At 43.5% G+C, this 25,950-nt stretch overlaps 1 protein-coding gene across 2 annotated transcripts in view; it reads left to right on the top strand.

The window, feature by feature from the left end:
- Nucleotides 1-25,950, top strand: part of THBS4 (thrombospondin 4) — a 46,937-nt gene that overhangs the window by 1,175 nt on the left and 19,812 nt on the right. The window contains exons 1-7 of one of the 2 annotated variants that reach the window (XM_033085736.2): nt 7,722-7,809; nt 10,133-10,336; nt 14,361-14,608; nt 15,855-15,960; nt 21,570-21,652; nt 22,241-22,292; nt 23,626-23,798. In XM_033085736.2, the coding sequence (XP_032941627.1) occupies nt 7,722-7,809; nt 10,133-10,336; nt 14,361-14,608; nt 15,855-15,960; nt 21,570-21,652; nt 22,241-22,292; nt 23,626-23,798 (954 nt within the window). Of the gene's footprint in view, nt 1-7,721; nt 7,810-10,132; nt 10,337-14,360; nt 14,609-15,854; nt 15,961-21,569; nt 21,653-22,240; nt 22,293-23,625; nt 23,799-25,950 lie in introns of those variants that run through there. The other variant, XM_033085735.1, reaches the window with a different exon arrangement.

The raw sequence follows: 25,950 nt of genomic DNA, 5'->3' as shown, positions 1-25,950 counted from the left end.
CGGGAGAAGAGGCCAACCCAGGAACAAGATCCTTTCAGGTTGTATCCAGATAGATTCCCTCTGGGGAAGGGACAAGCGGGGACACAGTACCTGTGATCCTGTGGTGAAGTGCTGCAGCCGTAGTCCTCTTGAAAGCCATAGTCCAGCAGCTGTAGTCCTCTTGAAACACTTTTGGTACTGTCTGGCTGAACCCTTACCCTCCAGCCCTGACACTGCACACAGAGTTGTGACTTTTCATAAGAGTAAGAAAAAAAATTATGGCTCTCAATCAACTGTGAAGAGCAACCTTCAGCAATTTGGCTCTAAAAACAAGGAGCTCTGATCATATGTTACCAGTTTTGACCAGGTTATAATGATAACCCATTCAGTGTGGTTTTATAAGTGCAGATGTTTAGAGGCATCAAGTTGTCAACTGTTTGTTCCAGAGCTTGTGCTGATGTGCCACAGCACACCTAAATGCTAAGTCAAGTTTCCATCCTTCCATGAAAGGAAAAAATACCCCACACTGACTAAAAAAAGCCCCTGCAATGACCACCCTTATTAAGGTCTTCTGTGCATAAAGAGGAGAGTAAGAGTAAAGCTTCATTTTCCTTTTGCCTTCCCAGATTCACAATTTTAGATTCACATGAAATTTGTGGAAGAAAGTGTCACAATAAAAATTTATGCCACAGATCCACTAGATCATTCTGCTCCATTTTATGAGGTACATGGGAGAAGACAGAAATGCCCACTTTTTTCCCTCAGAAAAACATAGCAATGTTAACAGGAGAAAAATTTTTTAATTGCTACATTATATTTTTCCTTCTAAAGACATTTAAGATATATATTCTAAGGATATTTTTAATGTCATTTCTACCCTACAGGCACCAGCTAACTTCTCAGTTTGTCCAGGTACTTTGCTTTGGTCCTTTCACCATGTGAACTGAGATGCACTGAGATGCAAAGCTCTGAAAGGGAATGGTGGATGCTAGCAGCTGGGATGCCAAAGATCTATTTCTATAATAAGTATTTTACAAAGTGCTCAATACTTACATCAGCCCTGTTTAGTGTCTTTGTTGATGATTGGACAAGGGAATTGAGTGCAGCCTTAGTCAGTTTGCAGGTAACACCAAGCTGGGTGGGTTATTGATCTGCTGGAGGGCAGGAAGGCTCTGCAGAGGGATCTGGACAGGCTGGATCATGGCTGAGGCCAGGGGTGTGAGGTTCAACAAGGCCCAGTGCTGGGTCCTGCCCTTGGGTCACAACAACCCCAGGCAGTGCCACAGGCTGGGGCAGAGTGGCTGGAAAGGACCTGGAGGTGCTGGTGCCAGCAGCTGAACATGAGCCAGGGTGTGCCCAGGTGGCCAAGAAAGCCAATGGCATCCTGGCCTGGATGAGCAGTAGTGTGGCCAGCAGGAGCAGGGCAGGGATTGTCCCCCTGTACTGGGCACTGCTGAGGCTGCACCTCAAATCCTGCATCCAGTTTTGGGTTCTTCACTACAGGAAGGTAATTCTGGTGTTAGAGTGTGTCCAAAGAAGGGCAATGGAGGTGGGGCAGGGTCTGAAGCACATGTCCTGTGAGGAATGCCGAGGGAGCTGGAGATGTTTAGCCTGGAGAGAAGGAGACTCGGGGGGGACCTTATCAGTCTGCAAGTACAGTAGTTTCACGAATACAAGCCGCACGGATTATAAGCCGCACCCCCGGTGCCTCGACAATGTTGCTGTCTTTGTCAATAGATAAGCCGCACCCCGAATATTAGCCGCACTTTCGTTCGTCGCGAGAATCCGTGCGCAGCTTTCACAAATTGGCCAATTAGTAACAGGATCGCGGCATAGCGGGCTTTACTGGCTCGGGGCGGGGCCAGGCAGGCTCGGCCCACTCATGGTTGCCGACGGGGCCGGGTGGCCCAGCTCAGCGCCACGGCTCGGCGGGGCTGGCCGGGTGGTGCTGCCGCCGCCGCCGGGCTCGCTGGCCCCCCTCTCCCGTCAGCACCGCCCCGCTGCCGCGTTCGCTCGCCCGGCTGGCAGGGCTGCCGCCGCCGGGCTCGCCGTCCGCCCCGCTGCCGCTTTCGCTCGCCCCGCGCCGCGCCTCGCGAGCGCCGCGCCCGCCCCGCGGCGCTTTCGCGGCTCGCGGTTCGCGGCTCGCGGCGGCGCTTTCGCGGCTCGCGGTTCGCGGCTCGCGGCTCGCGGTTCGCGGCGGCGCTTTCGCGGCTCGCGGTTCGCGGCTCGCGGCGGCGCTTTCGCGGCTCGCGGTTCGCGGCTCGCGGCGGCGCTTTCGCGGCTCGCGGTTCGCGGCTCGCGGCGGCGCGCTCGCGGCTCGCGGCTCGCGGCTCGCGGCTCGCGGCTCGCGGCTCGCGGCTCGCGGTTCGCGGCGGCGCTTTCGCGGCTCGCGGTTCGCGGCTCGCGGCGGCGCTTTCGCGGCTCGCGGCTCGCGGCTCGCGGTTCGCGGCTCGCGGCTCGCGGCTCGCGGTTCGCGGCGGCGCTTTCGCGGCTCGCGGTTCGCGGCTCGCGGCGGCGCTTTCGCGGCTCGCGGTTCGCGGCTCGCGGTTCGCGGCTCGCGGTTCGCGGCTCGCGGCGGCGCTTTCGCGAGCACCGCTTTCGCTCGCCCCGCCGGCAGGGCTGCCGCCGCCGCCACCAGGCTCGCCGGCCGCCCCCTCCCGTCTGCACCGCCGCCGCGTTTCCTCGCCCTGGCCAGCACTGCAGGCCCCCGCACTGCCGGGCTCCCCCACGCTGCTGGCCCCGATTATGCTGGGCTTCCCCCGCTGCCAGGCAGCCCCACCCGCCGGCCTTCCTGCTTCTGCCATGCTCCCCTGCACTGCTAGCCCCAGTTCTCCCGGGCTCCCCCGCCCTGCTGGCTCAGGCTCAGCCGCCCGCCCCCCACACTGCTGGCCCCGCCTCTGCCAGGCTTTCCCACCTCTGCCGGGGCCGGCCAGGCTCCAGCTTGGCTTGGGGCTGCCGCGGGCTCTCACTTCCGTGTTGGCAGCTTTTAGAATTTTGTTAATAGATTAGCCGCCCCGGAATATTAGCCGCACTTCCGGGTTTCCACCAAAATTTTGGTCAAATTGGTGCGGCTTGTATTCGTGAAATTACTGTACCTGAAAAGACACTATAGGTGGGTGGGATTCAGTTTTTTCTCTCAAGTAAAAACTGTTAGAACAAGAGGACATTGCCTCAAGTTGCACGAGAGAAGGTTTATATTAGACATTATGAAAAATTTCTTCACTGGAAGGGTTGTCAAGCATCTGAACAAGTGGCCCAGGAAAGGTTTGCAGTCACCATTCCTGGAAATGTTGTGGACATGTTTTAGTGGTGATTATGGTGGTGGTGCTGGGTTGGTGGTTAGATGTGATGAACTTAGAGTCTTATTTTAAGAAAAACCTAACCAGTCGATGAGCTTTTCTGTCATCTGGCTTTTCTTAAGACAGGCTGCAAGAGGCTTAATAGATAAATAGGGTGGTAAACTTTGCATTGCCTTCAGGCCCAGTGTACCTCTGTGTTGTTGTGAAGTCTGGAACAATGATAAAAACAGAGGCAATCTCTACCTTCCCTCCCTCATGTCAGGAACTTCTTCCTCTTGGTTGCCTACGTGGAATTCCTATCAGAGTAAATGAAAAGTTAAGTAGATGCATGTAAGATGGATATATGACTTGACTTGAAAAAGTGGAGCTTCAATTTGTGTTTTTGCAAAAGCAAAAATTCTTATGAAACCTGTTTTTAAAACTTGAAACCCTTGAAACAAACAATTCTTTTTTTGAAAATGAAGCAGGATCAAAAACAGGAGTGTTGACATAAATATGAGAGGATGTGTTGTAGAGCTGGTACATCACTTGCCTTAAGATTTCTGTATCTTAATTGTCCATGAATCCTGATTCATCCATATAATTCCATGAAACAGTGAGTCTCCTGATGCATATTAGGAACCAAACATGGAAGGTGAATTAAGCAGCAGGGTGCTTTTCTATTTCCCTTACCCCATTGTTTGGAATTTGAACTAGTTATAGGCATTTCTTAAAGCAAAATCTGTAATGTTTGCAGCTTCTCTGTATTCTGTGTGCTTAAAATATCAAATTACAGTAATTTCATGATTACAAGCCGCATCTGATTATAAGCCACAGGTCCGGGTGTCGACAACACTTAGGTTTTTTGTCCATATATAAGCTGCACCGGATTATTAGCCGCACTTTTGTTCGCAGCAAGGATCCGTGTGCAACTTTCACAAAGTTGCCAATTAGTAACAGAATCGCAGGATCACGGGGTTTACTGGCTCAGCCCTGCTCGGGTCGGCCATCAGGGAGCGGCCCCGGCCCCGCTCTCCGCTGCTGCTGCAAGGCAGGGGAGTGGCGTGCCAGGCCACTGCTGCCAGGAAGAGGGAGAGGGGCTTTCCTGGCCAGTGCCACTGCCATGCCCCCCGGGCCTGGGCAGCGCTGCCGCTGCGCCGCCGCTGCCCCACCGCCCGGGGCCGGGCGGGCTCTGGCTCGGCTCGGGGCTGCTGCTGGCTTGGACTTCCGGGTTGGGAAATTTTAAAAAAATGTTTATAAATAAGCCGCTCCTGAATGTAAACCACACTTCCGGTTTGGGAGGAAAATTTTAGTCAAAATGGTGCGGCTTATAATCGTGAAATTACTGTACAAACACAGGTCAAACATTATAGTGATTGAGGTTTTCTTGCAGATTCTATATAAAAATTTATAGTCACATGAATTTCTTACAAAATGTGACTGACATTATGAAAGCTTATTGGAAACACAATTGATTAATCATGTTTTTATTTTTGCTTCTTATTTAACCTCCAGTAATTTAAGCTGGAGTTTGTACTTCAGAGAATACACTACAGTGAAAAGGCAATTGCTAGTATTCCATTTTTTTTATGGAAAATGTTGGTTAAAAGGTCAAATAGTTCCTTGAGACAAAGATAAACTTTCTACTTTTTGAAATCCCTTAAAGAAGATTGTGCTTGAGCACAAAATACCCTTTAGTATGTAACATATTCCAACATATAAAACTCGGAATACAAATGAAAACTGGAAAAATTACAATGACCATTACATGTCCTAAGTTCATCTAAACATGGACTTAAGCTTATGTTTATATACACTGTTCCCTTTTCTCATATTGTATTGTGCCACATTGGCTGTTTGCCAGACATTGCTTCCATGTGCATTCTTTTTGAGTAAGCACAAAGAATAAGCAGATACAGAGCAAGAACAGAATATGGCCCTCACAAATCTAACACTAATGAATATATAATATTACAAACAAAATCATCCTCCTGTGGGGCTGGTCATCACCAGTGTAATAGACTCTTCTGTATTTAAGTCAAAAGTAAGGAAAGGTAAGGTATAATTACTTAATAATGTTTTTGTCAGATAACGAAATCTTTCAAGAAAAAATTTCATATGCTTTGATAAACTCAAACTCAATAAACTCCAAGTACATAATAAATGGCTGCAAATTACTGATGAAGTTCCCCTTAGGTGAAAGCAAACCCTTACAATTTTTTTTTTTTTTTGTCCAGAACTGTAATGATTTTGTAGATGTTCATAGTGTTTTTGTGTCATGCACTTAAGTATATGTTTGCAAAAAATGCTCTTTGTTGAGTCAAGGCTCTTCCTTAACATGCAGTTGAACATCATCAGTGCTGCTCTAGATCCACATATTAGCCTTGGAGCATCTGTGCTATCTCCCCATGCTTTAGGCTGGGGACAAATTCTGAACTAACACTTCTTTTTAAGGAATTTAGGACACTCAAAGTTATTCCTATTTTTTTTTCTTCTTCTTGCTTCTTGCTTACTCTTTTTAGCCTCCCTTTTTTTACTGCTCCACAGCAGTCTGCACTTGGACCTGTTTTTCTCACTGCTCTGTGTAGCTCTTGGCCAGCCCATTGACGCTATCGTATCATCCTGTCACTTCCACTGCAGGAGCGAGGATGTAAGAGTAAAGCTGAGTTGTAGAGAAGTTGCCATGTGGGGAGGGCAATTAGAGGACATGTGAATTAAGGCCAGCTGAAGGTATCTGAAAATCTCGCTGGGCCTGTGTTGGAGAGCTGCCCACAGCTGTGCTCCTTGAGGTGTAGAGCTGCTCGGACAGCCGCTTTGCAGTGGTCACAGCCCCCGCCCTGCAGTGCGCTGTGTCTTGCCTTGAACACAATGAACCCCCCAAGTGCTGTTCTCTGTGGCACTCCTTAGATGCATGCACCAAGCCTGATGAGACTGAACATTAATCAACACTACTTTGCTCACTTTAATACAAACTTTCCCTTATAGTGTTGCCCTACTTTTTGTGATGCAAATAATATGAGACAGCTCCAACTTTTCCAACTGAGTGTGGATAGCAAGCTGCGATGGGGCCAAGAAGGGCTTCTTGGATTTCTGATGTGACAGAGGTTCATCAGAGAGCTGATACATACAGAGATATACAGGACAAAGAGCTGTGCAGCAGGATGGGAAGCTCACAATGTGTTTGGGTTTCTCACTTGTTCCCTTTCTCCTGTACTTTCTTAACATCAGTAATGCAGAAGCTAGAATTTTCTGAGGTAGAGGACAACAATGGGATAATGATCACCTAAGGGAACACACAGTGATGAAAATTGTTGTAGTCGAAAGAAAAAGGTTTTTTAAAAATTGACTTTGGCAAAGTTGTTGAGTTTGGGAGATTGCTAAAACAAACAGCCTTTTTCCATAGTCTCCATCTGGTCAATTTGAGCACTCCCAATGCGTCTGAGCTCTTTAAATGGAGCAAAGGAGAAGATTACACATTCGTCAGTTTGCCAGTCAGAGTCTCCTGGAACCAAATTTGCCCCAGTCTGCAATCTGCATGACCCATTTTAGTGATGGTCTTCAGTTAGGAAAAGTGGAGTATTTAAATTCCTACCAAGTCTATACACCAGAGCATCCCCATTTGTTTTGACTTCAGACATGCATGAGAGAGAATCTGTTCTAATATATGTTAGACCTTAAATGTTGACACTAAACACCTGACTGAAGAGCAGGCAGAGAAACTGTGAGGGGGCTTTGCAAAGACGACAGCTGTATTGTCAGGAGACACAAAGAAATATGTGGTCACCATTTGCTGAGCATAGAAAGGGAGACAAGAGAGGTTTTTAAGTAAAATTGACCCAATCTCAAAGTTAAGCATCGTGCAGTCAGCAGGACTGGGTGAACAAGGCTGCATTATCTTCATGCTTCTGACACTTCTTCTACATCCCCTCACCAGGCTTGTGGTTCTCTGAAGAGCTGCTTGCAACAGCACTGGAATTGCTGTCCCTCCTGAACTTTCTGAACTCTTATCTGGCTCCTAAAGTACACCCAATTCACTTTTGGGGCTATCTTCTTGTGAGTGGTAGTAAGCATAGCAACTTATTAACCACTGGACTCCATGAACTTAAAGGTCTTTTCCTACTTTACCAGTTCTGTGATACTATGAATTTAGAGCCATTAAACATATTTCAATTTCCAGGGCTCCTCAAAGAGCAGACTCCAGATAGGATCCCCAGGTGTTGATTTTGGGGAGCGTGGCGAGGGTCTGCGGTTCTGTCCCAGCCACCTCCGCCCGGATCGGGTCCCGGCGGCGCGCTCCCTCCTGGTCCCTGCCAGCGCCCGGCCGGCCCCCGCCCGCCCCCGGGGGGAGCCCCGGCCAATGGCCTGCCGCCGGCCGTGCCGGCCCCGGGGCTGTCCCCGTTAAACGGCGGGGCCCGGGGTGCAGCGGCGGCCGTCCCTCGCCGCGCTGCCCGGCCCGCGGCCGCCATGGGGTGCGAGCGCGGCGCCGCGCTGCTGCTGCTGCCGCTCGCCCTGCAGCTGTGCCCGGGCCGCGCCGCCGCGCCCGCCCCCCGAGGTAAGGGTCCCGCGCCCCCATGGGCGCTCTCCTTTTCCCTCTTCATTGGGAAGGCTCTGGGCTCGCAGTGTCCCGTCCCCTGTCCTCCGCCGAGAGCGCTGCCTTGGCAGCGAAGGGGAGTAGCTGTGCAGGTGCCAGGGGAACCGGAGCCGTGGCGGGCAGCGGATCCGTGCTGCTCGTGGGGCGCAGAGCCCGCCCGCGGAGCCGCCCCGCCGGGATAGCGGGGCGCACCGCAGGAGATGGGTTCTAGCCGCTGTCAGCCGCCCCCGTGCAGCCTGCAAAAGGTTTTGTAGGTGTGCTGGTAGGTGCCTGGAGTATCTGAATAGCCCTTTTTCGGCTGCAAGTTCTTCTAAAGGAGAAGTTAATTTCTAAGCCATGAAAACTCTTTGGGAAAGCTCTAATACGTAGCAAAGTTAATAGGAAAACTCATGCTTCTAAACCCAGCATTGCAGTGGCAGTGTGATGCACATAGTAATTCGGGAGCTGCTGTATTTTAGAGCTTGAGTTAAGTGGGTGGTATCGCTCTGCGGTAGGAACTTGTGACTGGAACCAGCTCGGCTGCCGAGCCTTCGTGCTACTCCAAGAGCCTTAAAGCTGCTTGTGGTTTTCGCTACATTTTTAGCCCCCTCCACTGCCTTACATAATGATTTTTGACACTTCAATCGGTTATTACTTAAGCAGATCTAAACGGCAGCCAATTACAACAATACAGCTGCATTCCCAAAAGCCTTAGTTGAAGACCTTTTTACGATATGAAAACATTTCAGAGAATTGTTGCAATGACAAGTTGCGTATTAGCGAATTTAAAAAAAAAGATCCAGACTTCTAAACTTGTCAGGGGCGATGGCCGATGAAAAACTCCACCATCAACGAGGGATGCTTTCAGCTTCTTGGGGATCAGTGGGAAATTGTTATGGTAGGGGTTAGGATTTCACTCCAGGTGTCTAAACCATTAATAATTACCTTGTAAAGTGCTGAACAGTAGTGGAGCAGTGTTTACACCTGAAGCAGTTATGATTAAGTGTGACCAGAAAACAGCCTTGGAAGGTTTTAAAAAGCTGGTGTTATTTGGCAACAGAGTTAGAGGAAAGAAGGGGTGTTTTAAGTTCCATGCTCTGCTGTGTCACTAATTTCTCTCCTCCATGCCTCCTCATCCTAGCACTTTCTGTCAGTCTTCTAGTTCTCACCTGAAAAGCTAGCCTTGATGGATTTGGGCAGGTTTCCAAAGTGTGGTTTGCCGCTGTCTCACCACTGTAGCTCATCTGTTGTTAGCATTTGGCTAGGAGGTTGAGCAGCTTTGTTCTAAAAACTATGGAAGGAAGATGGAGGAGAGAATTCCTGGGCTGTCTCGCTTTAACTGCAGCAGGTTGGAATAGGAGACAATCAAGAAACCTAATGGAGACTCCTATTGAGTTTGGAGATGTCATGGATTTAGGAATATTGAGGAAAGCCCCAGTTTGTTGATTCAGTCCCATAAGGGACATAGTGAACATACATATGTGTAAAATCATAGACTCATTGCTTATGCATTGTGGAAAAACTAAATTGAAAATTTGAAACAGCTTTCACTATGCCTTCAGGGTTTGTGGGTTTTATTTTGTTTTGGTTTGTTTTGTTTGGTCAGGCCTGTATTTCTTTGTTTTTTGTGCCAGAAGGGAAAGGTGATTCTTATTTGTATAATATATATTAAAAAAAATCAGTGAAGTGAGAAGAAGTTGTGAACATTATATTGTTGGCTTTTTGGCATTTTAATTGATACCCCACAAATGCAATAGCACTCTGGAAAACTATCTGAAAATTTTAATGCTGAATCCTTATCTAACTGACATGTGAACACAAACATCTGAATTTATGAAAGTAGAAATAGGTAAAAAAGCTTTCTGTTGAGGTGAATCCTCAGAAAATAAGAACTTTTGAGATCTACCTAAAAATATTTGAGTACCTCAATTTGAAGACTAGTTATTTCTATGTTAGTAACTTATCAGTAATACCTTTGAAAAATGCTAAAGTAGTATCAGTTGCAACAAATTATAGGTATTTTGGTAGAATCATGGAATAGCTGTATTTAGCAGGCACCGTCTAGTCCAAACTCCCTGCATATGTGGGGACATGTTTCCCTAGACCATATTGCTTAAGATAGCCCTTCCAGTGCCAGGGATTTGAACTTCATGATCTTTACAGATGAGCATCATATTGATAATATTTTTTTTTTATTTTGGGTAGGAAGAGAGTACCATCTCCAATATGTGGCTTTAAATCACATTCTTCTCTGGTCATGATTGTATTTAATCTACTGTTGAAATTTGCTCTTTTTCTCCCCCAGTTTTTGATCTTCTTCCTTATTCCAACAAGCGAGTGGTACTGAACTTCTTGCAACAAGCATTTGGGGATCCTTTGCTGAATGAAGTGTACTTGCTCTCAACATTCAAATTACAGCCAAAGAGCACAGCCACTGTATTTGGCCTGTATTCATCAGCTGACAACAGCAAGTATTTTGAATTTACGGTAATGGGAAGGATGAGTAAAGGTGAGTTGTTTGGAATGTGTATGGTAGAACTGGTGTTGAATCCATAGTTATTGATGTGTGACAGATGAATGTTGACAACTGTGTGATTAACCTTTGTGCTGGAGTCATTCCTTTTGCATGCTGTCACTTCTCACATCCCCTCTCACTCCTTCATCTCTTTCCTTTGTCTCCTTGATACTGTTCTTTCCTGGCCAGGGGAGGTTGACCTGATAATCAGCTGGTATCTTGACTCAGCTTTGGTGCTTACTCTGAGGAATGCTTGAGAAAGGAGGAAAAAAACATAGAGTATGGAGAAAGGAGTCAGTGGAGTCAGTTTGGTTTGGTTTTGTTTTTTTGTTTTTTTTTTTCCCCTAGGGACAATCACTGGTTCTTATTACTCAGGAATTTGAGGGACACACGCACATGCTACCTCATGCATATGAAAGGCAGGTTCTTGTTCCACTGACCCTGGAGGTTAGATGTGACTATGCAAGACAAATGTTCCAGGCATTTACATGATTTGTGGGATGAAATAAGCTATTCTTTATTTACTGGAATTAGTTAATCAGAAGTCAGAGTAGGAATTGCAGCAGTTTTAGAAATAGAGAGTTCCATTGATCTGTAAGCCAGATCTAGGATATACTCTAATTTTAAGGTTCAGATAAAGATTGGTGATTTATGTACATTCTTGTTGCTGCATTGACTTCACTGCTATATTAATTTGCTACTGAGTAATTAGCTGAATTGAATATACTGTGAAATCCTACTGAGAAGTTTCAGTTTATACATAGAGAAATTATTCAATGTGCTACAAAAGAAGGAAAGCACACCTTTTCCTTTAACGTTGTTGGAGAATGGAGTTATACAAAACATTGCTAGTTTTATTACGTCTGCCAAAATCCTTCTGAGGTAAGAAAATAAGAGCTCTGTGTGTGTTGGGAGTGGGTAATACATGGTAACTCAGCCTCATCAAAAATGTCATACAATTCCTAACACTGACTTACTTAATTGCTGAATAAATGGTAGATTACACATGTTCACTCTCCCTCTCACATATACACAATTATGCATGTAAATGTTGTACATATATGTAGGTACATGTATGTATACACACAAATGTGTCTATGTACATACAAGTGTGAACATATCAAACTCTGATTTTAAAGAATACCTGCATGTCTGATGGTTGCTGACAGTCTCTTAGTCTGTTAAAGTGTTTCTGGTGGAACATTATATGGTTTCTTTTGTTTTTGTCTTCAGGAGGTTGTTGTTTGAGAAGTGTCTTTATAACAGGACAAACGCAACCGTGGCATAGGTATAGGCAGCATGAAGCAACTTGTGCTGTTGTGTTGAGTAGACGGCGGACGTCTGTAACCTAGCTGATGTAAAGGATGGACCATCAGATTGATGTTTAGGATGGGCCAAAGAGAGGGAGGCTTTTTGCAGCAAGACTGTTCATTGGATCTCTTTGCCTCCTTTTTACTTTAGTGAATCCTGCTTGAGGCATACAGCGGTGAGCAAGTGGTAGGCAGTGTTTTCACATGTGATTTCTCTTGAAGTGTTAGGGATCCCATATGGCTACTTCATACAGTAAGTTAAACTGCATCCAGGAGATTGTCATGTCAGCTGCAAGTATAGAGTGTGTGAGTTGTGCATGATCCTCTCAAGATTGAACATCATCACTTAAGTGGTGAACCAGTGTACTCATCTCAGCAAAATGCAGGGTCTTAAAAGCAGTGGTTTTGAAAGAATGAACAGTACTTTCTCTGCATGGTATTTCTAGTTATGCACCCAAATCTGATCTAAAGAGCTCAAATCGGGCCTTAGTTACACTTGAAAATGTCACGTTTAAGCGTTTTGTTCCCAACGGTTGCCCCATATTCTGGTTTTATTGTGGTATAACTGATAGTAGCATGTTTATGACCCCTAAATGTTTTTATAAGCACAGTTCTGAATTACTGACTTAACAGTTAAACTGTAGCAGATAGCATGAGACATGAATTTCTTATCCTTTTTTAATTATTCCTTTATGGAGCAAACAGCAGTTAGTGCATAGAAGTTAAATAATTTTGTGAAACAGCTCCTATTTTAATTGAAAATTTGTTTCTTAAGCAGTTTATTCTCATGAGTGAAATATTCCAGCAGCAAACATACTGCAGGGGCTTGGATGAGTTAAATCTTAGAGGTGGAGGCTGTGATCCAAGAAAATCTCTCTTCAAAAGCCTACTCTAGTTTACCAGATGAATATTAGACTTTGGCTGAAGAAAGAATACTTGATCCTCCTTCCAAGCTTGATTGCTCCTTGTCCTGGAATGATTCTGGCAGGGTCTGTTCTGGGCTCTGTCTCCATCTGCTCTTTCTTTCTCTAGGTTACTGTTGTGTTTGGTCACTCTGAATGCAGGGCCCAGATCCAAAGACCTTACTTTTATATGACCAGGCGTGCATAATATTCATATAAATGGAATGCCTGCAGTGTACTCTGTCTCGCTGTATCTTTGAGTTTGCCAAGAAATACTGCCTTTTAGTGAATTACTGGTGACCTCATGCACCTTTGCGGAAATCTCAGCTCTGGCAGTGTTTTGACATAGACAGTAGTGAAATCGTTACTGATATTGATCACAGCTGCTGAGGCTCTAGCACTAGTGTAGACTTCAAAGACGGAGACATACCCTGCCCCATTTATGCTGGTATAAATCTGGGGTTTTTTTAATCATTAGACCAAGGAATTAGAAAAATTTTAGGGAGCATGTGTACCATAAGTTGGGAGGTCACCAACAAAATAAATATCATAACATCAAAGCAATTATATTAGTAGTGGAAAGATGGGAAGGTAGTTTGTTAAATGAATAGAAATTGGATGGTTTCAGTAAGTAGCTGTTATTAGGCCCAAAGCTAGTAAGACCTTTTGCCTCCACTATATCCACAATTTTTGGTTGACTTGGTGTCAGACCATTTGTGAGCTCTCACTTGATGCAACTGTAGCAGCCGTCTGTGAATTTCAGACTTTAGCAAGAGCCGGCACGAAAATATTTTAGATACCAGGTATCCATGCAGCTTGATTCCTCATGCACTTAACTGTTAAAATGAGGAAATAAGAGACTGTCAACTGGTGATCAGTGGGATCTTTGAAACAAGGTCTGTCTGATGCTGCAGGGTAGTTATACACTGTCCAGATGCATTCAGCTCGTTGCTTCTACAGATATGCAGTTGGACAGCCAGAGAGAAACTTTGTGGGGAGAACTAGCTAGCGCATCTCAGATCTAGCTCACGGATTCTAGCTTACTGATCCAACTTCCTTAGGACAGACTTTTTTTCAATATTACTCAGAAGATATTTATTGTAAGAGTGTCTGCTGTTGTTTTTTGGTTTTTTTAATGGTGCATTTAACTTAATGAAATGAGAATTTTTATCAGGTAGGTCAGTCACTAATGCTTTTAAAAAGAGAAGGTTTAGTCATCTCTGGGAGTGGACTATGCCTTTCTGCATTATACTTTGATTTTACTGAGTGTTTGTTACAGACAAGTGCAGGTTATTGGTTTGGAAACATGCTTTCTGTGGTTTTTAATTATGCATTTGGATACATTCTTAGACTGCTCCCCCGTATGTGGTATGCATCACTGAAATTAATTCTCTAGCTGTACACTTCTGCTACAGAATATTTCTGGGTCTATCAGATATGTATGTACCAAAGTGCTGACTGCAGGGTGCCTGCTACACCCTGTAACTTTACCACTTGCCTTTTAGTGCTTTATGGCCTGTAAAGTGACTTTGGTTAAGCCATTAAGAGAGAGGCCTGGACAAAGCAGAGGAAAAAGCACAGGCAGCACAGCTCTACAAACAGAGGGTCCCACAAGCATCCTCCTAGTGCTGATTTGAGAGTCAATGTCACATTTATTATTACCATTGTGTCTGCATATGGGATGCATTTACAAAAGCGGACATGTGGAAAAATTCCAGAGCAATTGCAGATTTCCACAGGATGCTCCTTGATTAGCCTTGGGTTATCTGCTGCCCTCTGATAGTCTTTCTGTGTATTTTGTCCTAGCGGTCTTGCGCTATCTGAAGAGTGACGGAAGGCTGAATTCTGTGATCTTTAGCAACATCCAGCTGGCTGATGGGAAACCCCATGCTGTAATCTTGTGGCTGAGTGGCTTGCAGCAGGGATTGAGCACGGTAGAGTTGTATCTGGACTGCCTGCAAGTAGGTGCCATTGAGGACTTGCCGAAACCATTTTCAGCACTGTCTCAGAAGGTGGTGGCAGCTGAGTTGCGCACTCTGCAGGAGAAGCCGCAGGTGAGCATGGAAACTGGGAACAGGCCGAGGACTTAGAGGGATCACCAGTGAACCTCTGGATCACTGAGTTCAAACCTCAGTCCTCAGCAGCCAATCTCTGTACAGTAATACTTCAATATTAAGTATTACTTAATATTGAAATAAACGTAAATAGAAGCTCCCTATGGAGCAGGTGAAATCTTAGCTCACACGAACCCTATAATAATTGCACTATTTGTTTAAACACATTTTTTAGCTTTTTTAATAAAATCCAAAAAACTACTGCCTCCTTCACTTCAATCTAGCTATTTTTCAGGGAGTGGACTTTTTATAAGGACTTAGCTAATGCAGTAAGGGCAGCTTTTCACTGGCTTCTTACAGTTGTTCTGTATGAGCAGTGCTTGTCTGTCTGTGTGACTTTCCTCTTCATGATATGCCAAGAGACTAAAAAAAAAGCAAGGGAGGACTCTTGTGGTGCTGGAGTGAAACCCTCATCTGTTTGACTGCAATAGCTTTTCTTCCTCTGTCTGCCAACAGGGAGTTGATAAAGCTTCCTGTCATCTCCCTATCAGAAGTCTGAGACAAACAGTGACATCCACAGCATCTTCCATCATCATTAATCATAAATACAGTAATTTCATGATTATAAGCTGCACCTGATTATAAGCTGCAGTTCCGGGTGTTGGCAACTTTTCATTCTTTGTCCATATATAAGCCGCACCTGATTATAAACCGCACTTCTGGGTTCAGACCAAAATTTTAGTCAAAATGGTGCGGCTTGTAATTGTGAAATTACTGTACTTACTAGAAGGTGCAAAGGCATTCTGTGCCCCCAAGGCTGCCCACTTACTTTGTTTCATTACAGGCTTGAGAGTGAGCCTGTTTGTATGGAGAATGATTGAGGTGCTCATATTCCTGACATGTATATGTGTACCTATTCGAGAGGAGAGTGGAAAAAAAAACTGCTTTGGATGCACTTAAAAAAAAATCATATGCCACAGAAATATGTGAACTTCCTAGTATGTGAGATCATATTAATTGGAACTGGTTAAAAAAAAAAGTTTGTGTAAATCAATGTGAAAATCTGCAAGGCAAGGATTAGAGATTTTATACAGTTCAAATGGTCCTGAAGGGAATGGTGTAAAACTCCTGTATGCGTAGGAAATGGACTCCCTCTTTTAAAACAATTAATTTACTTTGTCTGATATTTCATATTTTCCCCATTGTTGTACCAGAATTGTGAGCTCTGTTTTTTTTGTGAGCCCAGGATACACTAGATGAGCTAAAACTGGTAACTGGAGGAACCCTTGCCGAAGTGGGAAACCTGCAGGATTGTTTTCTTCAACAAATTGAGCCCGTACCTCAGTACACTGGTAAGGCCTGGGACTGGGAGTTAAAATTATTCTTAATGATTAGCAAAGAAGCTAATGTGATGAATATTGAAAATCTGAAGTCAAGCAACAACAATTATTTGACTGAATTATAGCTATAACAATTTCATGTAAATGTTTTAGAAATAACTCAGTTTGGAGATAAAACTATTGCTGGTGATAAAGCAATGAATTGTTGTTTTAGTGAAAGACAAGTCTGTAGTGATTCAAAGAGGTTTCTTAGCCTAATTTGGAAGGCAAATTTTTGTGATGATGATGATCTGCTTGTGTCAGCTAAATATTTTGAGTATTCAAGTTACAAAAAATTGCAGGTGGAAGGTAGTGCTAAATGGGGTACATTGCTACAGGCTGTATGAAAGGCAAATGAATGTAGTAGCAAGACCTACCCATGTACTTATCCACACTGACGGTATTTATCTCTTGTCAAGCACTGGACTGTCACCCAGAGGGCAAGAGCAGGGTGTGAAGGAGCTCGATGGAGACTGAATAAAATGTTTGTGCCATGGCTACAGAGCCCATGTGTCTATGTGGGAAAAGCCATCACAGAGTAGCCACTAGTCCTGCTGCAATTTAGCCAAGGCTTTTGTCACCTGCTGAAGGGGACATTGATTTAAAAACAGTTCCTTTTCTGCCTGTGCTGAGCATTTTGGAGACTGACCTGGGAAGAGGGAGAAAGGGAAGGAACTGAGGCTACTGGTATCCTTGCAGGGCCTCAGGGGCTTAATGCAATCCCCTATGTTAAGTGAGGGTGCTTCCTGACCTCTGGTCACAGAAAACCTGTGCTAGAGTGTCCCACCTGTAGTCATTCTAGTCCCTGTCCATCTGCCTTTCTGCTGCAGGTGTGAGGGAGAAGAATGGGTTCACACTGTGCATGCGATATGTTAATATGGCAACCATATATGAAGGAAACTCAGTTCAAGGTTTGAAGTAGGATCCATTATATATGTTCTCTTTTGTACCCTTTCCCGTCCCCTCTGCCAAACCCAAGCCTGCAGCATTGCTAGTTTTGATAAGAACAGAAACAAGATACAGAAATTTTATGAGAGCATCCTGGGTAGGTCACATGAATATATGCATCAGTTGTGTGCAATGGTAACAAAATCCGGTCTACCTTTTAGCTACGTAAATCCTTAGTTCCAAATACTTGTGTTTCCTTGCTTCTTAACATATATACACCTAGATTAAAAACTTAATTTTATCCTCAAAGCTCTCTCTTTTTCACTAAATCAACAGTCATTTGAACATGGAACAGAAGGGTAATTCAGTGTTTTGCTTCTGAAAAAACTGACAGCTCTGTAAGTTTCCAGATTACAAACTTGCAGCTTTCTCATTTGTAAGTTTTGCTCACTTATCGATAATGCAAATGGTAATACACAAACAGATGCTGTCTCCATGGCTGCCTCCACTTGGTTTAGACTCTCAAATTCAATTGCTTTTAACTTTTAGGTGGAATTAGTATAATAAATAATAATAATAATAATAATAATGATAATAAACTACTCACATAAATACATTCAAAGTCTGCATAGTCAAATCCACAAAAAGAAAAGGTGGGTGTTCCAACAGCAATTTTAACTTGTCTGCCTTGAACTTTGTTTCATGATGCTCTTCTATGGAAATAATATACCAGATGATGACCATTTTGCCTACTGCCAGGAAAAGCTAGAATGCAAATGCTCAGCTGTATAGGGGTGTGAGACCTAATATCGGTAAAAGTGTGTGCTTTCATATTAACTGGAAAATCCTTGAGGATGCTTTGGATCTGAATAATTATACGTGGCTTTGACTATGTGCCGTGTTGCTCATAGCAGTGTTCCCTCTATTTTCATTTCTGTGGGGCTGAAACATCTAAGCAGTGGGATGAGATTGATGATCAGACACAGGCTGAAGATGTACATTTGGATTTTTGTGTTCGGGTTAAGAAAATAGAATGCAAGGTGCACTGGGTTTGGTAGATGAGATTAGTATGCTGCATGTGATCATCATCACAAGATCATTCCAGTCACAAGGGATCTTTGGACCTTGTCTGATTCATGGAGGGTACCTGAACCTGACAAAGTATAACAAAAACAATAGCTATGTTGCACCAGACCAAAGGTTCTTTTAACCAAGTTGCTGTTGGAGACAGCATGTCAATATACTGTTCTCCAGTTCATGGTATTCAGAGCTCTTGACTCAGAGGTGATGTCTTTGTGGTTTGTACTCGATACATATTTTGTCTGTGAATCTGTCCAGTCAGTTTTGAATGCATGGTCAAAAGTGTCTCCTGGCAAGAAATTTATCACATATCTGAGGAATATTTCCTTATGTTTATTTGGAACCTGCCCCTTCCTAATTCCACATGCAGCTTGTATGTACAGCTTACTTGGTGAAAGATTATAGGCTGTTCAGAAATGTTTTTTTCTTGCCAGCCATCATCTATGCTATAATCGTGGTTTGCTCTTTGGACATGAAACCACAGTCTTCCAGAGTTCAAGAAGTTGGACAATGTTCTCATGCCCATGGTGTGATTCTTAGGGTTGTCCTGTGTGGGACCAGGATTTGACCTGCTAATCCTTATGAGTCCCTTTTATGATTCTATGAGTATCATTCTCTCTGAATGACAATTCAGGATTTGAATGACACAGACAGGAGCAAGTATGTTGCTTGAGCCAGAGAACTTTCATTTCCAAGGCGTGTAGAAACAATAGCTATGAGATGTTTCACTGTGGCTGGTGTTTGTGCATGCCTGGGCCAATTGGCTGTGCAATGAAACTGGTTGCCTGCTCTATATCCAGGACCCTATATTTGAACAGGTTGCCTAGAGAAGCTGTGGATGCTTCATCAGGAAATGTTGAAGGCCAGCTAGATGAAATTTTGAGCCTTCTGGTCTAGTGAAATATGTCCCTGCCATGGCAAGGAGGTAGAACTAGATGATCTTCTAAGGTTTCTTCAATCCAAAATTCTGTGATTCTATGCTGCAATCTCCTGGCAAGAGAAAGATGAGGACTTCAGTTCCCTGTTGGTCAGTAATACTTCAGAGCAGTCTCTGAACTTAGTTATTACTGTGAAAACCTTTCTGTTAAGCTTATTGTTAATGACTCAAGAATGTAGAGCTATGGAGTAGCTGAACTGAGCTGAGGAGTTATTAAATATTAGGTGTATGGGTTGAGAGAGGCTGCATGGAAGGGCCAGATAACTGTATAGCTTCTGGTACCTTTTGCTTCCCTTCTTTCTCCTGGATCCACTATATTGTGGACTGACAGTGTCCCTAAAGGCCTGTCTGAGTACTTATCCCTAAACACTGGCTATTCTGTTGCAAGTGGGGCCTGCTGTTGGAATTCCTTTTAATGGAAGAGTCAAAAAAAACCCAAAAACCAGGTGTATTCAGCTGTTTCTGCTCTGCTGTCTAAATTTACACACAGGACATGTAGTTCATGGCAGTTTAACCTGTTTAGTCCACCTTAATGTTCAGTAGTCTGCAAAACTTAACTACAGAATAGATCTGGTTTTGATTTAGATGCTAGCCAACAAACACCATATGAAGTCTTTGGAATTTTTTGCAGATTTCAATCAATAATGCCTAAACGAGTCTTTGTTTGAAAAATAAAACAAGAACAGACCCCAACATCTGGCCTGATAGCATGTGTGCCAGGTTCCAGTATGGGATTCTAAAATACCTGTGATATTATGTCCTGCTGTTGTCACCCAAATAAAAATATGACAGGTTAGGACTAGAACAGAGGCAGGCTCTGGAACAGGTGATTCCTGACTCTCTAAACTTGTTCAGTGTTTTGATAAGAAAATATGAAGTGAAGAAAACCTCGTATGTGAGGAGTTGGACAGTTCCCACTAGAATGTTTGGAAACAGTTAGACATGCTTTGAAGTACAAAACAATGAGGTAACCATTAAGAGAAGCATTTTTCATATAAGCTTTCAGTACTCACGAAAATAACATGTGAATAAACCTCCCTGAAGCTATCAAGCATAATAGCAAAATATCCTGCCTGCCTGGATTGTGAAAGAGCATATATTTGTGAAGTTTGTTTTTAGATACAGACTTAGAAAAGTAAACAGATTTCTTCTTCTTGAGAGGTACAAATTCAGAAGAAAGCTGCAAACAGAGGCAACTATAAGCTACTCTTCTAAACATGCTCTCTGCCTCTTCTCTGTCACTGGCTCAAAATACATTTAAGAGATTAAAATCTGTGAAGATCTTGGGTTTGATCTGATCCTTCCCTATGACTCATTACAGATGTAACTTCTGGTCTTGTAGAGTTCTTTAATTTGTTACTTGGTATTGAGACATTTGATGTGAGTTAGCATGTTGAGTAGATGTTTTGTGAGTCCATACAAAGTCAGCACCTGTCAGAAGCAAATGCCGCCATGAAACTTGTGTACAATGTGATGAGCTGCCCTTGAGAAGAAAAGCCAAGTGACTGTTGCAGTTACTAAAAATACTGTTTTGTCAGAGCAGGCACTGTTAATGTATTCTCAGAGCTTCACAGTGAGCTTGCTCAGAAAGCTGAGTAACTTCACTTTGAAAAATATGTATGAATCAGTTGTGGTTACAACTGTGCTTTGCCAGCAGAACCAGGGAAGTAATCAACCCCCTGTACTCAGGATTGGTGAGGCTGCACCTCGAGTCCTGTGTTCAGTTTTGGGCCTCTCACTCTAAAAATAAAATTGAGGTGCTGGAGCATGTCCAGTGAAGGGCAGCAAGGCTGGTGAAAGGACCAGAAAATGTGTCATATGAGGGGACAGCCAAGGGAGCCGGGTTTGTTCAGTCCAGGGGGACTTCATTGCTCTCTACATGAACATTGGGTATAGCCAGGCAGGTGCTAGTCTCTTCTGCCATGCCTGCAGTTGGAAGGCAATAGGAAATGACCTTAAACTGAGACAGGAAATATTCAGCTTAAATATTAGAAATATTTTTTCATTATTAGAGTGGTCAGGCATTGGAATAAGTTGTCCTGGGAGGTGGTGGAATTACCTGGAGGTGTTCAGGTGGTATCTGGATCTGGTGCTAAGGTGGTGGTTTAGTGGTTTAAGGGTGACAGTGAGAGTGTAGGGTGGATGGTTAGACTGCATGGAGGTCTCTTCAAACACTGATGACTCTGTGACTCTGAATCTAGGACATGGAATGCACTTACACAGGGTGTCTTCCCATTGCATGTGCATATGCTTCGGGTCCTCACCTTGCTGTCCTGCCCCAAATACATTATTAAAAATACCTAGTTCTGAAATCCTGAGATTTCACTTAGGGTTGCTGGTCTCAGGCCTAGGAGGAACCAATAGCACTGGTGGCGTTAGTTGTCTAGAAGACCCTTAACATTTGTAATGGTAGAAGAATTGTGAGGAGAGCTTTCTGCTTTCCCTATAACTGTGATGTATGAGGAGTTGAGTCCAGAAAAGCCTTGAGTTCATGAAAATCACACTATAAAATTTGAGATAAATACTGTGTTTGCTCTGATTTCTATAGGGCTTGCATAACAGTAGTGTCTGCCCTCCGTGGTTCTTCATGGGGTTTGTATCTTGTATCTCAGAAATTACCATGACAAATGAAGAAGAGTTTTGTTGTGCACTCTTTTTCATTGCTATTTCCCTGCAGGTGATTTTAATAGGCAGCTGATGGGTCAAATGATGCAGATGAACCAAATACTGGGAGAGGTGAAAGACCTTCTTAGACAACAGGTAGTGTATAGAGTTTTGGTGTGAAATATTCCATTTTTGCCCCTTTGATAAAGTCAGCACAGACTTCAGGTAAGCTGTAAACTCCTGTGTAGAATTATTGCCTTGGAGGCATGACACAATTGAGAAGAAATTACCATATACGTCCTGGTACCCTGTGCTTGCAAGGGAGGATCACTGAATGTGGGAGTGTATGGAGCTGGCTTATTCAGATCTAGAAAATTTAGTGTTGTGAGGAAGTAGAGTAACCATCCTTGCTCACTATTAGATAGTTGTAGGTCTGTTGCATGGAACTAAAATTGCATTTGTTACACTTACTGGTGGGTGTCAGAACTGGAATTGCTGGTGGCACATTCCTTTGGTCAAACAAGAACCTTTGAACCTTTAAAGGTCCTGTTGATGAAGTCTGAACCTAAGTGTATCCATTATACATATCCTTAATTTATGGAGTACAAAGAACATCTCATTTAAGACCAATTACCTGTGTTGCATGGTTTAAGTGGTGTCTTGGGGACTAATGGTTCTTCTCTCAGCCAGGTGCAAACTGGAGCTATCTGTTCCTAAGTAATATTTATTTTCTGTGTTCTCAAGGTCAAAGAAACAACTTTTCTGAGAAATACCATAGCTGAGTGCCAAGCATGTGGTGAGTATTCCTGTTATTGCTGGTAATCCAGAAGAGACAGAGTTGTTTTAAAACCTAGTATTGATTGTGTTGGCTTTACATGGTTTCTAAAAGTGCTTTTGTAAAAATACTATGTCCAAAGTTCTAGATACATTTGTATTTGGACACAAATTTAGACTAGATTTTCATTAGAGAAAAAGCGTCCACAGACCCAACTATCACCTGTTGGGGGATAAAATGCCACTAAACCAAGCAGTACCACTCAGGCTGTACTGTCAGCTCTCACTCTGCCACAAAGTTGTGCCACATGTTCCTGTGGAGGGAGACACTGTCTCCCAGCTACCTCAGACACAATCTTAGTAGAAGGACAAGGAAGGAATCATGTTCTGCTCTGGCTGGTATTATCAGTCTGAGGAGCATCCTATGCAGTCCACCTGAAGTTTGTCTGATTGTGAGTAGGCAGTCACTAGTTAACAGCAGTAAGACCCAGAAGGTGGTCTGTATTCATCTTTTGTCTAAATTTAAAAAATGTATACTTTTACAAATGCCACTGCATGGCCTTCCTGCATCACACACAAGTGACAACGTGTATGCAAGTGCAGTCGGTATAAAAACCAATATATTCCCTTACTGTGTAAAATGAAAGGTCCCAAACTCATCAGGCCTTTTAGTTCATGCCTTCTCCCAGTCTGTCAGTCTCATCAAAACTCAAGTTGAGCTCTAGGCAGGGTAACCTTTATGTTTAAGTGCCAAAGAAAAAGTCAAATTCTGACATGCATTTGTACCAAGGTTCCATACCTGCCAGAGTCTCAGAAGGGACCCATTTTTGGTTGGTCTCTGTGCACCTAAGCCTCTGTACTTGCGTGGTCCTGCTGTGTTTGTGAGCTGCCAACAGTCCTTCTTTATTCTTTTTATTTTTAGACTGTCAGAGATGCTGTTGTTAAACCAGAACATTGTTTTTCTTATGACGTGGTAGTGTTGCCAATTTAGCTGGAGAAATGCCCTGTATTTCTACCCTTATACTTGAGTACCTTGGTCTGAGGTCACAGGTTTTCAGAGTTTCCTGTCCTGGCCAGCAGCACATACGTTTTAGGACTAACCTAGGAGGAAGACTCCCGTATGTTGCCAGGAAAATCACATGCACCTAAAAGAACAGCATCAGTTTCCCCTTTCTGAGGACACAGTAAGTTCCTAGGCCTTTCCCAGCATGGGTTTTTCAGCCACAGCACAGCTTGCACCAGCACAGTGCAGGGACGGGAAGTGTCCTGGGAATTTCTTCAGAGTGCTTGCCAGCTGAGAACCATGATGAACGTTTCTTTCAACCACTGAAACTGTTGTTCTTTCTGCATTAAAGGTTTAGGCACTGTGAGTTTTCCAACTCAGCTTCCTAGGCGCACTAAACCGAAATGTGAAGTTAATTCCTGCTTCAGGGGAGTGAGGTGCATGGAGACAGCAGAGGGATTTCAGTGTGGGCCCTGCCCTGAAGGACTCACAGGAAATGGAGTTACATGCTCAGATATTGATGAGGTAAAATAGTTACTTTCACTGAATTAAAAAAAAAGCTAAAAAGCAACTGTTTCATACATATCAATGGGTTGCTAATACTTGCTGTCTTCAGAATTTACTGACTGATTGCACAGTGAATGTTAATTCATTCTTAATTGATTTGATGTCCCTGTTTTGCTGTTAACTTTATCGAGGTGGTGTGTGTGAAAACTTGAAATACTCTGAGTTGAGAAGTCACTTAAAGGAGCTTAAGGTCTGGAAAAAGAACCCAGAAACTAAACCCACTAAAACACACTTTTGACATTGTCATTTCTATTCCACAAGAAGATGTTGTAGCTTCTGTTATAGGCTGCAGAAGCACTTTTTTTTTTAATATGGCCTTTGTTTTTTTAAATTATTGTGCTCCTGAACCAGCCTTGGAGACCAAAGTCTACTCTTCAGCCCAAACTGGAGTCGTGTTTGCATCTTTACCTTAGCAGTCTATGAAAGAAAATAACCGATCGTTGTCATTGTGCATTTTGCTTCTTTGTGTTTCTGTTGAAATCTGATAATGTTGACTTAAATATAGCTCTGATTTTCTTCTGCTATATGTTAGAAATTCAGAGCTTTCTTGTATTGAGGTCTGAATTAATAAATTTACAGTATCTTAAATGATTAAAGAAAACCTGTGTTAATTGGAACGTGGTGCTTACTTGGAACAGAAATAACAAAACCACTTACAGATTCACTGCATTTTTTCTGTGGGATGATTTTTACCATTACTCTAGTCTGTTTTGTGGAAAAGCAGCTGGATGTGGTAGACCAAGGAACCAGCAGAATTAGGTCATAAACTGCGCCTGTGGGTAACACAGTGCTACCAGTGTACCTGTTTAAGAATGTAAAACAGCAACAGCCATTCTTTATTTCTCCTTCCTAGCCAACAGGAAGTGTGCTTTGACTGCTCTTTTGATTTACTCCCTCCTGTAGACTGTCAGGAGGGGATTTGATGTGCCTTACACCTGTCTGCAAAAAGCACTGGGGAGAGAAAGTGAGTTGAGTGTGGCAGCTCCCTGAGGCGTTGGTGTCTCTTGTTTTGCCTTACGTGTCATGAACTGTGTCTGCTGCATCAGAAGGTGCAAAAAATGGAAGTGAAGCTCTGAAATGTGAATGCAAGTGGTGGATCCAAGACAGCTGTGGTACATGTTTCATGCTACAGACAGGCATAGTGTGAGGCTCAAGCCAGCCTAGATGGAGCCTGCCAGTAGGGATGGGTTTCGCCTCATGAGCTATTTTCAGACTGAGGCAAAGCATGGCAATAATCTCCTCCCTGCCATTTTCAGGATGGGAGCAACTCTTCCCATTGCAGCAGTGATGGAAAAAGAAATAGAGACTGGTTTATGATGGCTTGTTATTAAAGCAGTTATCTGTTCGCAGTCAGGCTCTAATCACTGGAGATTCATGTACCTTCATCTTCCACCACTCCACATGATAGACCTTCTTTCTAACAAGGAATTTTTTCCAAAATTGTGTCATAGAAATGCAGTCTTGCTTATTATGAAGTCTTTATGTGGACACTGCCATTAAAATGCCACCTTGTTAAAAGCAGTTTTGTTCACCAGCAAATACCAACTTAATCAGTAGGTTTACACAGGGAGAAATAAAGAAGCAATAAATGGCAATAATTTTGAATTGTCTAATGAGAGGGGATGTGTCGTATTACTTGTTTTTCTGAGTTAGCTGATATGCAGGAAAGTTTTTTTTGGTTGGTTGGTTTTGTGTTGCTTTTAAAAATTTATTTAAAGCCTTATATGATTGAACTATTTGTGCTCTTCCTATTAATAGGCACTTTAAAATGAGTTATCATACAAATTCTGGTAAAGACAAATCTGGAAGATTCCTCACTAAGATCTGCCATAATCTTTCCTGAGGTTGTTAGCATCTCTGCACTACTGTCCCTAATTCATTACCAGTTTGAAGACATTACTTTGGTATGCTGATGCTCATTACCTTGGGAGCTGCAGCTCTGCTGTGTGCGCTGTGTAATTTGGGTGCCCTCTGCTGCCCACAGTGAAGAATCCACAGCAAAATAAGGAGGCACAAAATGTCTGTCCTAGGTCTGACGTTTTCCTTGTATTACTGATTGATGGACTATTAACAAATCTTTGTGTCAAACACACTTTAGTATTAAACATAC

This window comes from Catharus ustulatus, chromosome Z (genome assembly GCF_009819885.2).
Source record: "Catharus ustulatus isolate bCatUst1 chromosome Z, bCatUst1.pri.v2, whole genome shotgun sequence".
NCBI lineage: Eukaryota > Metazoa > Chordata > Aves > Passeriformes > Turdidae > Catharus > Catharus ustulatus.
This window is presented reverse-complemented; position numbering and strand designations above follow the sequence as displayed.